General features: G+C 59.1%; 1 protein-coding gene across 1 annotated transcript in view; it reads left to right on the forward strand.

Annotated features, from left to right (window-relative positions):
* The first annotated feature begins 6023 nt into the window (after positions 1-6023).
* Positions 6024-11340, forward strand: part of TRIT1 (tRNA isopentenyltransferase 1) — a 10450-nt gene continuing 5133 nt past the window's right edge. Inside the window, exons 1-6 of the mRNA XM_009276249.2 lie at positions 6024-6194; positions 6899-7047; positions 7945-8087; positions 8373-8484; positions 9077-9189; positions 10385-10462. Of these exons, the coding sequence (XP_009274524.1) occupies positions 6911-7047; positions 7945-8087; positions 8373-8484; positions 9077-9189; positions 10385-10462 (583 nt within the window). The 5' untranslated portion in view covers positions 6024-6194; positions 6899-6910. The remainder of the gene's footprint in view (positions 6195-6898; positions 7048-7944; positions 8088-8372; positions 8485-9076; positions 9190-10384; positions 10463-11340) is intronic.

Below are 11340 nucleotides of genomic sequence, written 5' to 3' on the forward strand. Positions count from 1 at the left end.
GCAGAGCGCCAGCCCCACGGGGCTGCAGGCTGGGCTCCCCCGGGGACCCCAGGCCCCGTGGCCGGGTGCCTGTGGGGGACAGCCCGGGGGACGGATCCTGCCCGCTGGGTGTGCTCCCGGCGCGCAGGCCGGCCTGGCCCTGGTGCCCCTGTCCTGGGGAAGGGGCCAGGCAGCTGGCTGGGGCTCGGGGTGTTTCGGGTGACATCCCTTCCTCGTAACGTGTCCCCCAGCCGCGGGGCACGGCATGGTTTGCAGCACCGGCAAGCCACGGGCTCTCCCCTCGCCCGCAGGGAGACGCGTACCCCTCTGCCATCGCTAGGACCCGCTGGGTCCCTGCACTGTGCCTCGCATCCCGGCTGGGAGTCCTGGCCAGGCAGCGGTGCTGGCTGGTGCCGTCTGTCCTTCCAGAGGCTGTTTTGTGGACGTAGCGTAAGTGAGGCTTTAACGTGGCAGCTGAAGGCGAGCGCTCCCCTCCCCGCTCACCCAGCAAAGGGACACTGACAAGAGACGGGAAAGAGTATTAAAAATGATATTTGCTACTTGGCAGTGACACTGTCTGCGGTCTCGTCTCTTACTGCAAGCGGCAGCGTGGAGTATATCGGTTGTGCAGTCAGGGTCAGTAAACACCGAGGAACCGAGCCTCATGTTTTTGGTCCTAATTGCGTTCAGCTACAAGAGCTTTGTCACAAGATGTAGATTTCAGCCACCGCAGGGATTTTGTTATTGTTTAGCAAAATGTTTTCCTTCCTAATCAACACTTTCGCTGTTCTATTTCTATAACGCCTGAACTTCCCACCAAATTTAATCTTTAACGTATTTATTACGCTTTTTAAAAAGGCGTTTTCTGCCAACAGCACCCTTTGCCCTTTGCGCTGCTCAGAGATCGACTCTCGCTGTCCTGCGGCCACCTCCAGGTCTCCTGCACCAGGCTGCCGATGCCGGTCGCTGTTTGTATCCTCGAGAGCTGAATTTGAAAACTCCCTCTCCTGAATTTGGAGCGAGCAATCGGAAAGCTTTAATTTCGTGGCGTGTTTTCCTTAAGCTCTTGGGGAAAGAGTGTTTGAGGTCTGAGCTGAATTGACAAAATCCTGCAGGGGCAAAACGTTCACGCGAGATGCGGAAGCTTTGTCCGGCGCTGCCTGATTGTGGGCAGCTGCCCTCCCGGCTGCCTGGCCCAGCCGTCGTGAACCACCGGGCGTTGCCGGGGTTGCGGGCCCTTAGTGCGTGCTCCCTAACTGAAGGACTGGCGCTTCCATCTCGCTCTCCTCGAGCCCGGGGTGGGACTGCCTGCGGGCTGGTTTTCTCCGCAGACCCTGTCTGGGCTGGGCCCGGCTTTTGGTCGGCTGCTGTTGAGTTTCCAAGGCGAGTTACTACGCTGTAGTGTCCGCGTCAGAAATGTCTCTGAGCAGAGCTCGGCTGGTGCAGTTTTACTAGTACTGACCTTCCTGATCCCAACAAGCCCTAGAGCTTTTGTTCGGTTATTCGTGCCCGTTTGTGTCCTGTGAATGCAGAGGTTCTCGGACCTTGCAGTGACCACCAGCCCAGCGTACAGCGGGCTTTAATATCAGGAAAAGGGCTGTTGACTTGAGCGATCCTGCGAACACGAGGCTCCTGCTGCGTCCCGAGCTCTGCAGACGTGGCTGGAGCTGACTGGCACGCTGCGGATTCTCATTTCACGCTGGTGGATGTTTTGAAGCGTGTATTTTGTGCTCTGGTTGTTTCGGGTCCCTCTATGGGAATGCAGGCGCTGGGAGGACTCTGGCTGCAGGCGCCCAATGGCATCCGGGCTCGAGTGGCTCTTGTCCTCCTTTCCTTTTAATCTCATTCTAGCGTGACTGTGGAGCGAGAGCCGAGCAGCTCCGCTACTTTTATCCCATAACGCAGCGTGCTTTCTGCGTGGCCTCTCGGGGCGGCGAGGCGGGGGAGCCCTGCTTCTCCACAGCCCCGGCTGCCTGAAGGCACAGCCTCAAGCAGCTCGCGTCTGCGCCTCCCCCACCACGCTCCACTAACCCCTGTGCCCCACTTAGGCGGTCGCAAGCCAGCCAACTGGGTCTGCTTTCTTGCTGGCTTTGTTCCCGTGGAATATTGTCTCCTCGTTGCATATCCCTCTGCCACGCAGAGCTGGCTCCGGTGTCCTTGCGGAAGAGTCGCCGGGTTTTAAAAATCCCATTGCTCATTCTCGACTGACAGCTGCCAGTGACCGTGTCGCCCTCGGCCCCCTCTGTCCATTCATCGCTGCGCCCCGTGCGGGCTCCGTGGAGCTCTGACAAATGCTGGCAGTGTTTTGGGCAGCTGCTGGAGCTGGAGCCAGGCTCAGGAAGGGGCCGGGGAGCCCCGAGCCCACCTGTTCCCGCACACAGGCACCCCTCTATCTCCAGGGCGTTTTCGTCATGGCCTTGGGTCTCTGTGGTCAAATTACAGACTTAGTGGCTGCCTGCGTGCAGCTCAGGAGCTCTGGTTAATCTGATGGCCTCTTAATCTTTCTTTTTGTCCTTTCTGTCGCTGTTTGTCATCCCAGTGAGTTTCCTTTAGGAGTAAGTCATTCCCCGGGGAAGCCAGTCCCGCTTCTTCGTTCCTGGCTGAGCAGTGAGTGCGCAGCGATCCTGGTGCCAGCTTGCTGGAGGGTCCCTTCTGCCCCCGATCCCACTGTCCCTTCTGGATTTCAAGCTTCGAAGTGGCGATGCAGCCCGCCGGAGGCTGTTGTAGCCCGCTGGGTACATTTCCCAGTTAGTGTGTCAAGTCAGGACATCTTAAGAGCCTTTGCTGACAATCCTTCTCGTGGCAGGGATCAGAGAGGGGAGTGAATTGCGCTCTCCTTGCACCCTAGCTTGGTTTGGGTCCTCCATGCCCCTCTCCAGCTGGGAGATCCCTTGGCCCTTGTGAAATCTTCACGCTCTTCCCGGCTGTAGGTGGCTTGGGTGTGTCTGGGGTCCCCATGCTGCACGGCCATCACGTCACCTTCAATACTGTGCTCCCTGCACTCAGGGCAAGGACAGTGCCTTTCCCCCTCTAGTGCAGGTGGGGACAGAGTTTGGGATCGTGCGTGAAACTGGTGGCAGAGCGAGGGTTTGGGAGAGCCCAGCCTTCCCAGGCCGTGGGCTGAGGGTCCTCACAGGCACCGTTTCCTGAGGATCGCTGGTGTTTGTGTCTCCTGCCTCAGTTTCTCCCCCCTCCCCCTTTAAAAGGGGAGACGGCGCTGACCTTCCAGCAAAGTGCTGTGAGCTGTGGGGCTGACCTGCCCGGGGGTTTCAGCAGCAGAGGTGGGAGGTCGCCATCAAGGCTAAGCATCTTTAGTCCCCGGCTTGTATTTGATGTCTCGGAGGCCTGCTGCTCCAGGCTGCCGCTAATCTGTTTTGGGGCCTTAGAAAGCAACAAAGGCTTATCTGAGCCGCTTGCTGAAAATAGAAATGAGTGTCGGGAGGATGTCTCGGTGCGAGGCCCTGCCGACAGCCAGCTGGTGGAAACCTTCTCTGGGCTTTGCTGGGTGTGTGTAAAAGGCCGCCTTTGTTTCCTCCCAGCCCACACACTGACACCGCATTCCTCCTCCTCCTCTTGTTGCCAGATATTCGGGGAGGCTCTCAGTGTTTAATCTCCGGGAGAACCTTGGGGGATTGGAGTCTGAACTGTAAATCCCGGCTCTGCCTGCGCAGGGCACTGGGAGCTCCCAGCTGCCTCCGAGCCTCCCCGTCAGCCCTCAAGTATTGACTGTGATTTCAGGCAGACGAGTGGGAGTCGGAGGAGCTGGAGGGCTGGACTGGCCCTTGCCGGGGGAGAGAAGGCACTGAGCCAAAGCTCACCGAATTCAAAGGCTTTCAGTGCCGACTGGAGACCTGCGTTGAATGGCGCTGCTCAGCCCGGGCTGGGTAATGGAAGGGGATCAATAGCAGCTAGCCACGGGGCATGTTGGCAGAGAGCTGCCTCTTGGGCCTCTCCTCCCGTCTGCTCGCCACCCCCTGGAGCCAGCTGGGTTTCTGCAGGGCAGAAAGGAAGAGCATTTGGTTGCCCTCCCGCTCCCCCCTTGCTTCCTGCCCCCAGGCGAGCCTTTCTCCGCTGAGAGATGGCGAGCAGGAGCTGGCCCTTGCCCTCCAAGTAGCGAGTGCAAGAGTTAAGCAAGATGAGGAGTGTCTGCCGGGCTGCAGCTGGTTCAGCCGCCCCAGCAGCTTGCATGACTGCTCCAGGCAGGGATCAGGCTTCCCTGCTCCACTAACCTCGGATCGTCCCTTGCTGCCGCTCCGTGCCTTCTGCCCGTGGGTCACCTCTGTGTCACCTTGTCCTTCTGCCTGGGACCAGGGGAGGCAGTGGGTGGAGGCTGCGCTGCTGCCAGAGGCTTGGCAGCTTCTCAGAGGGGATTAGGGGGAAATTTGTTTCTGGAAGTCTGGCCCTCTGGCTGGGGTGGTTCCTGGGTGATGGAGGAGGAAATGAGTACAGCCATTTTCAGTCTCTTCTCCCATCAGGTCAGTTTATTCCAAGCTGGGAGACTGCTCCAAGTGGGGAGGTCCTGAGAGCTTAAACACGTCCTCCCTGATACCGCGGCACAAAGCAGAGCCTTAGCCACTGCCTGGCACGGAGGGTGCTCAGTCCTTGGCGTGGTGCAGAGCTGGGCTGGACAGAAAGGCTTTATGTGCCCCGCTGCAACCACGTGCCTGCTGCCAGCACCCTTGGGGTGCGCGTCCCCACTCTGGTCCCTGTTTGTCTGCAGCTCTGCAGAGCCTCGCAGCACCCGCTGGCAGCATGCCTGGGGCAGTGCCAGGGCACAGGGGCACCCCGCGCTGAGGAGGGTTGTGTCTGCATGCCATGGGGAGCAGGGCGAGGAGCCTTCCTCCCTTCTCCTGGGTGAAAGATGCTCCCATCGGAAGGGGCTGTCTGCTCACGGGACCCAGCCAAGCCGTGGGGATGGGACGCCAAGCTGAGGCGGCTCCGGTACTTGCACTGCCTGGGTCTGTGGGCTGGGCTGTGGCTATTGCTTTATGCAGCCTGGAGGGTGGATTTAGGCTGTGGCTCAGATCCGTGCTGCTGGGATTGCAGGTTGCCTTGGCTCTTTACCAAGAATGCTACCAAGGTGTTGGTTTGGGTGGCTTTTCTTTCTGCTCTGCTTTTAGCTGTCTAGCTGAGGGCCAGCATCTCTCGGCAGTGCTCTTCAAGGTTGTATATCCCAAACTCGAGGTTGAAGACACACCTCGAAGCAGCGAGATGCTGCTGGTCGCGCTCACCAGTGTCTCCTGGCACCGTGGTGCAGGACAGTGCCTCTTTTCCTCTAGGGTCACTGGCCTGCACCGATGTGTTTTGCTCCTCTCTGTACCTGACCAGCTCAGTGAGAGCAGGCAGCAGGCGGTACGCCAGCCTTTTAAGGTGTGCATGAGCTGAGACCGTTTGTGTGTGTTTAGGAGGCTCCGTGAAGTTGCATGTTGCATCCAGAGAGATCTTTGTGTGTTATGGGAAGCAGTGATCCTTGTCCCCAAACGAGACTCGCTGCTGTGCTGGAGACGGGTGTCTGGAGGTAGGCACGCCTGAGCTTTTAGCTGCAACGGCAGCAGATGAGGAGCCGGCAGCTTGGAGGCAGCCGCCCTCATTGATTTGGAGGTCTGTGCTTCGGAGCCGGGCTTGGTTGGTTATGCTGACTAGGCTTTGACACCGCTCTCTGATCGTTCAATCAGCCTTTCCATCCCTAACTGCAGGGTTATATCAGACCAGGAAAGCAGTCGTGAGCTGTTGCACTCATGGTTCATCTCCCGTGGGCAGGAACAAACACCAGAGAGTGGCAGTTTGGCCCTGGCAGTAGCAGGCGTTGGCAAGATTCCTGCTGCCTCGCCTGAATGGGGCACGTACCCCTGCCTGTGCTGCCTGCTTCTCCAGAGACCGGCGAGGGGCTTGGAGGGGTGATAGGGGCAGGCAGCGGCTGTGCGTGGGGGAAGGAGCGGTGGTCAGTGGGGGTTTCGTGGGCCACAGAGGTGAATGACAGGCTCTTCTCTTCCCCAGGTGTACAAGGGCTTGGACATCATCACGAACAAGGTTTCTCCCCAGGAGCAGCGTCTGTGCAGACACCACATGATCAGCTTCGTGGATCCCCTTGTCTCTAACTACACAGTGGTGGATTTCAGAGACAAAGCCGTGGCTCTGATATCCTTTCACGCTGCAGCCTGCCTGGCCGAGCCAGATACGGACTTCCCCCCTCCACAGCCAGGCCTGCAAGAGAGGTCAGTGTTTGCATCAGCCTTGGGCTCTCCGCATTGCAACGAACTCCAGTTTTCAGAGGATACTGCTGGTGGGAGCGCTTGGAGCTTCTTTTACCCAGCTAATGCTCAGGGCAGCCCCTCCTCACAGCTGGTTGGGGAAGATCTCTGCTGCACTGCAACAATGCTGAGCTGGGTATTGCCCTCCCTGGCAGTGCCTGGGTGTCGCTGAGTTTTGGTGGTAGCTGGCACAGGTAGCAGAGGATAGTGAGAGATGAGGGACACCTATAACCCTGACCCGCAGCCTCACTGGCTCCTTGGGGCTGGGAGAGTGGGGTCTGGGCCCCAGGCTGCCGCTCCCCGCAGCCCTTCCTCCCTGCCGTGCATCTCTGCTTACGCTCCCTGACTGTGGCACATTGAAGATATCTTTTCCCGAGACAAGATCCCGATTGTTGTGGGAGGAACCAACTACTACATCGAGTCCCTGCTCTGGAAGGTCCTTATCAACACCAAGGTACCGTTGCGGGGCTGCGTATCCCTCCGGGAAAGGGTGAGCCCCATGTTCAGGGCAGGCTTCCTGCGACCGGGCATGGTGCTCCCCCTGCTAGGGTGGGGCAAGGAGAACCAAAAGCCCCTCATTCACCCCGTGGGTCTGGGGGATCATCTTGCTTGTGCTGGCCTTGCACATGGGTGAGTGGCTTGACTCAGGGCTGCCTTGTACCCCACAGGAGAAGGCCAGCATGGCCCCCGGGCCGGTCGCCGACAGGAAAGTGGAGCTGGAGCAGCTGGACGGTGTCGAGCTCCATCGCCGCCTCAGCCAGGTGGACCCAGAGATGGCAGCCAAGCTGCACCCCCATGACAAGCGCAAAGTGGCCAGGTGAGCTTGGCGTGCCGGGGGCAGGGGGTGCCAGGGCCCAGCCCCCCTTCCCGAGGGAATTGTGTGCCTGGGAACACGGCGGGATGGGCTATCCCATCCCAGGCAGGTGCTCCTAACCCCGTAGCAAGGTGCTTGGGGACCTTGGAGCGCTGGTGTTGGGGAGCTCTCTGGGATCTGAGACTTTTGGCCACGCAGCCCCCAGCTTGAACTGCCTTTGGTGTCCAGGACAGCGCATTGCTCCTGGCTTGCGTGCACTGGGGCTGCTCCCGCTGCGGTGCCCCAGCACCAGGGTTTATCTGGAGCTATTTAAAGAGCAAGCTGTCTTACTCGCTGAGTAACATACCTGAGCTCTGTGGGAACAGCATGGCAGCAAGACCAGGCTTGCTCCTTTGGCGGGCCTATCCCAGCCGAGCCCTGGCCCAGGGGAAGCAGAACGCCGCCCACCCCATTCGCACGGTGCAAGGGGACAGAGGGATGGGCACCCTGCGCAGCTTCCTCCACCTCCCCGGCTGGGCTGGGCTGAGCTGGCAGTGATGCTTCGCAGCATCGGCAATGCTGGCCCCTTCCCTGCAGCCCTGCCTGGCTGGAAAGGGCAGGGCTGGAGCCAGAACCCTGGCCCCTGCAGGGCTTGTCCCGGTGCCAGGCAGGAGTGGGTGGCTGTGCTCTGGGCTCCTTGGGTGCCATTGCTGTGCTCTGCACTGCGCTGCACCCCCAGGACCTGGGTGTGCTCGGGATGCCGGGCACAGGACGGGGCAGAAACTTGCCCTCCCCCCACATGAGAGGGTTGGATTGCAGCGAGTGTCTGCGGTTCCCTTTGCTGGAGCCCCCCAGGCTGCTGGGGAAATGGAAAAGCTCATCCTCGCCCAGCCTCTGAGCTCTGTCTGTCTCTGCTTACAGGAGCCTCCAAGTGTTTGAAGAGACAGGGATCCCCCATAGTGAAATCTTGCACCAGCAGCAGGAGGAGGAAGGTGGGGGACCCTTAGGGGGGCCCCTGAAATACCCACATTCCTGCATCTTGTGGCTTCATGCAGACCAGGCAGGTGAGAGTGGGCTTTGCTCAGGTCCTGGCTGGCTGAGCATGGTGATGCGGGGTTAGGGCTGACTCCCTGCTCCTGCCCCAGCCTCCTCCCTGAACAAGGCAGCAATTCTTTTGGCATCAGTGGACGTGACAGAGGACTCGCTCCTCTCGCCTGCTGGGCTCTGCCTTCCTCAGGTGGATCGGGAGGCTGGCAGTGCCGAACCAAGTCCTAGCACGTTGTCCAGCTGTGGGCCTCCTGAGGGCACAGCACCGAGCGGCTGAGTGTGTCCTGCTCTCCTCCTCCCAGCTCTGGACCAGCGGCTGGAGAAGCGGGTGGATGACATGCTGGCTGCGGGACTGCTGGAGGAGCTGCGGGACTTCCACCGACGCTACAACCAAGAGAAGGTGGCCGAGAACCGGTGGGTGAGAAGCCATCTCCCTTTCTGTTCCCAGTCCCACCGGCCAGACCCGTGCAGGGCCCGGACCGACTCTCCCTGCAGCAGCTCCAATGGATGTATCGCTGCTCCCAACCCTCTCCTGGTAGCGCCTGCTCCTGCGGCAGGGCCATCAGACGGGACGGGTGCCTGCCTCTGTGGGGGCACCATCAGCGGAGAGGTCTGAACCAGCCAGATCCTCCAGCACTTCCTGGCTTTCCCTGCCAGAACCCTTAGACCAGGGTTGGTCAAACAGCACAGTCCCTGCGGGTCTCAGCATTGAATTAATTTTGCCTGGACCGTATCTGCCAAGCGGTGACATTTCCCCTCAGTAAAATTTACTTGGTGCTGCCCAAGTGTTCACACAGCAAAGCTGACGTGGACTGTCACTGAAGCCACCAGTCTGCCTTCCTGTGTGTGCCTGGCTTGGCTTGTCCCCCGACACCGTGGGCTTGTGTCACCTGTGGGGGTCCTGCAGGGTGGGACGCAGAGATCTGAGCTATTATGGGGAGGGTTGAGGTCTCTCACTGTTCGGAAGGAGGCTGCTTTGACCCCTGTCTCTTGTCTTGTTCTCCAGGCAGGATTACCAGCACGGCATCTTCCAGTCCATCGGCTTCAAGGAGTTCCACGAGTACCTCGTCAGTGAGGGAAATTGCTCACCCGAGACCAGTGCTCTGCTGCTGCAAAAAGGTGAGAGGAGCACCCTGCATGCCCTACGTCCCTCAGCCCCACGCAGCTCCAGGTGACACTGCGTAATGGTCTGAACCAAGCTCAAACCTTGGGGCAGGTCTTGTTGCGGTTGAGCTGCACCTTTCCCTCTGCATTTTCCACTTCTGCCAGCCCAGGGGAGCAGGGACTCCTTTTCCAGTGCTTGGAGAGCGTCTCTGAGCACACCCAGAGCAATTCTTCCCTCCCTTCCCCCAGGCCTCCTTGCAAGATGTACTGGGCACAGCGTGACGTGGGATCTAGAGCTGGTTCCCCAGTGACCTGGGTGATGGGATCCCAGCTGGGATGTGAATGCTGTGGAGAACAGGGCTAGAAAGAAGGAACGAAGCAGAACTCAGCATCTGGTTCAGCAGCAGGATGGTGGGAAGGGATCTAGGGATCTAGCAGATCACAGCATGAGTCAATAGTGATGCGCTCTTCGATGGCATGTGTCATTCTGGAGTGTCTGAACTGATGCGCTGTTGTTAGAGGAGAGAGCCACTCTGCTCCTCAGCACAGCGGAGATCCCAGGCGGAGTCAGTCTGTGTCGAGGAGAGTTCAGTGCAAAGTGGAGACGGAGGCTGAGGAAACCACAGAAATTATAAAAAGATTGAAAACAAGTCTGGGGCCGAAGGATCTTGTTGTGTCTGCTCAGGAGATGATTACGGAGGGATACAATAAGTCTGGTACTAAATATTGAAAGGTTGTACAGTGGTAAACCATCCTCTGGGCCCACTGTGGGTAGGACAAGGAGTCCTGGGCTCCGTTTGCGCAGAGAAGTGTTCAGTTAGGCGTTATGAGAGCAGTGCAGCCCCTGAACAGATTGTCCTACCTGCTAAAAGCTTCAGGGCTGAGGTTTTGGGCCCTTTCCAACCAGTGTTCATTCAAGGGCATTTGGGACACCTTGTCCAACCCTTCTGCACTGCCGCTGCCCCTACACTCTGTCTGGCAGGCCTTGGCTGCTTTGCTGTGATGACCACTTCTCGCTGCTGGCTCGGAGACCTCCAGACTGTCGGTAGAAATACTTCCCTTAAGCGAGCGTGGTACCATCCAGCACAAACTTTTGCCTTGTGTGATTTGCTCGCACCGGGGCTGACAGCCTCTTCTCACGCTGCTCTGAGCTCAGCTTGCAGCGTTGTGCTGACCTTTGTTTTTATTTTTTACTCCCTCTGTTCCAAAGGGATCCAGGCCCTGAAACAGGTCACCAAGAGATATGCCCGGAGGCAGAACAAGTGGGTCCGAAACCGCTTCCTGAGACGTAAGTCCTCTGTTCCTGCCCTGCCTCACCATCCCTGTTCTCGCATCTCTTCTCATCCCTCCTTGGCACATCCCCTGCTCCCAGCTCAAGAAAGGAGAGTGGTGGCTCCTCTGCTTTGGGGCAGCATGTGCTGGGGGGGACACACGTGAGTCCGGCAGAGATCAGACGATCCTGCCTGGATTCTTCTGGCTGGCCCAGGCTGCCCTGGCTCTGCAGGTGTCTGCTGCCACCCAGATCCCTCCAGGATCCACCCACCAGGCTCTGCCCTGATTGCAACCCGAACACGTGGGAAGGAGAGCGGCCGCTCGGCCGTCCTGAGACAGCCCACCCATCACTGTCCACGTTTAACTCGCCCACAACCCGTCTGCCCAGACACTCAGGAAGCCGCTCCTTCTCCTTGCTTCCCCTGTACCCCTGGCTGCCTGTCGAGGGAAGATCTTCCCCTCCCAACAGAAGTGCCATCAAGACTGCTAATACCCCAACAGAACAAAGCAAGCAAAGGCTCAGCCCCATGGTGGGCAGCAGTAGATGACGATGGCTGGAGCATCCCTGCAGCCTATCCTGCCGACGGCTCCCGAGGGGCTCGGGGAGGGGGTGCCCAGCACTGTCCCTCTCCCCACGCACCCACACATGCTCCCTGTGCAGGGCGAAAAGCCCAGTTGACAGCTGCCCTCCGGATTAGGAGCAGGAGCCCATTGGCTGCTCTTAGCCTGGGCCGTGTTCACCGCAGTGGCAAGGAGCCAGCAGGACTTCCCCGTCCCAGCCCCGGCCTTGGAGCAGGGCCAGCAGCAGCAGCTGGGAGCCGGGCACATGTCAAAAGGTGCTTGGTAGGGGCAAAACAACAATAAAATTTAAAAAAAAAAAAAAAAAAAAGGGGA

This window comes from Aptenodytes forsteri, unplaced genomic scaffold, assembly GCF_000699145.1.
Source record: "Aptenodytes forsteri isolate BGI_AS27 unplaced genomic scaffold, ASM69914v1 Scaffold321, whole genome shotgun sequence".
NCBI classification, from domain to species: Eukaryota; Metazoa; Chordata; class Aves; order Sphenisciformes; family Spheniscidae; genus Aptenodytes; species Aptenodytes forsteri.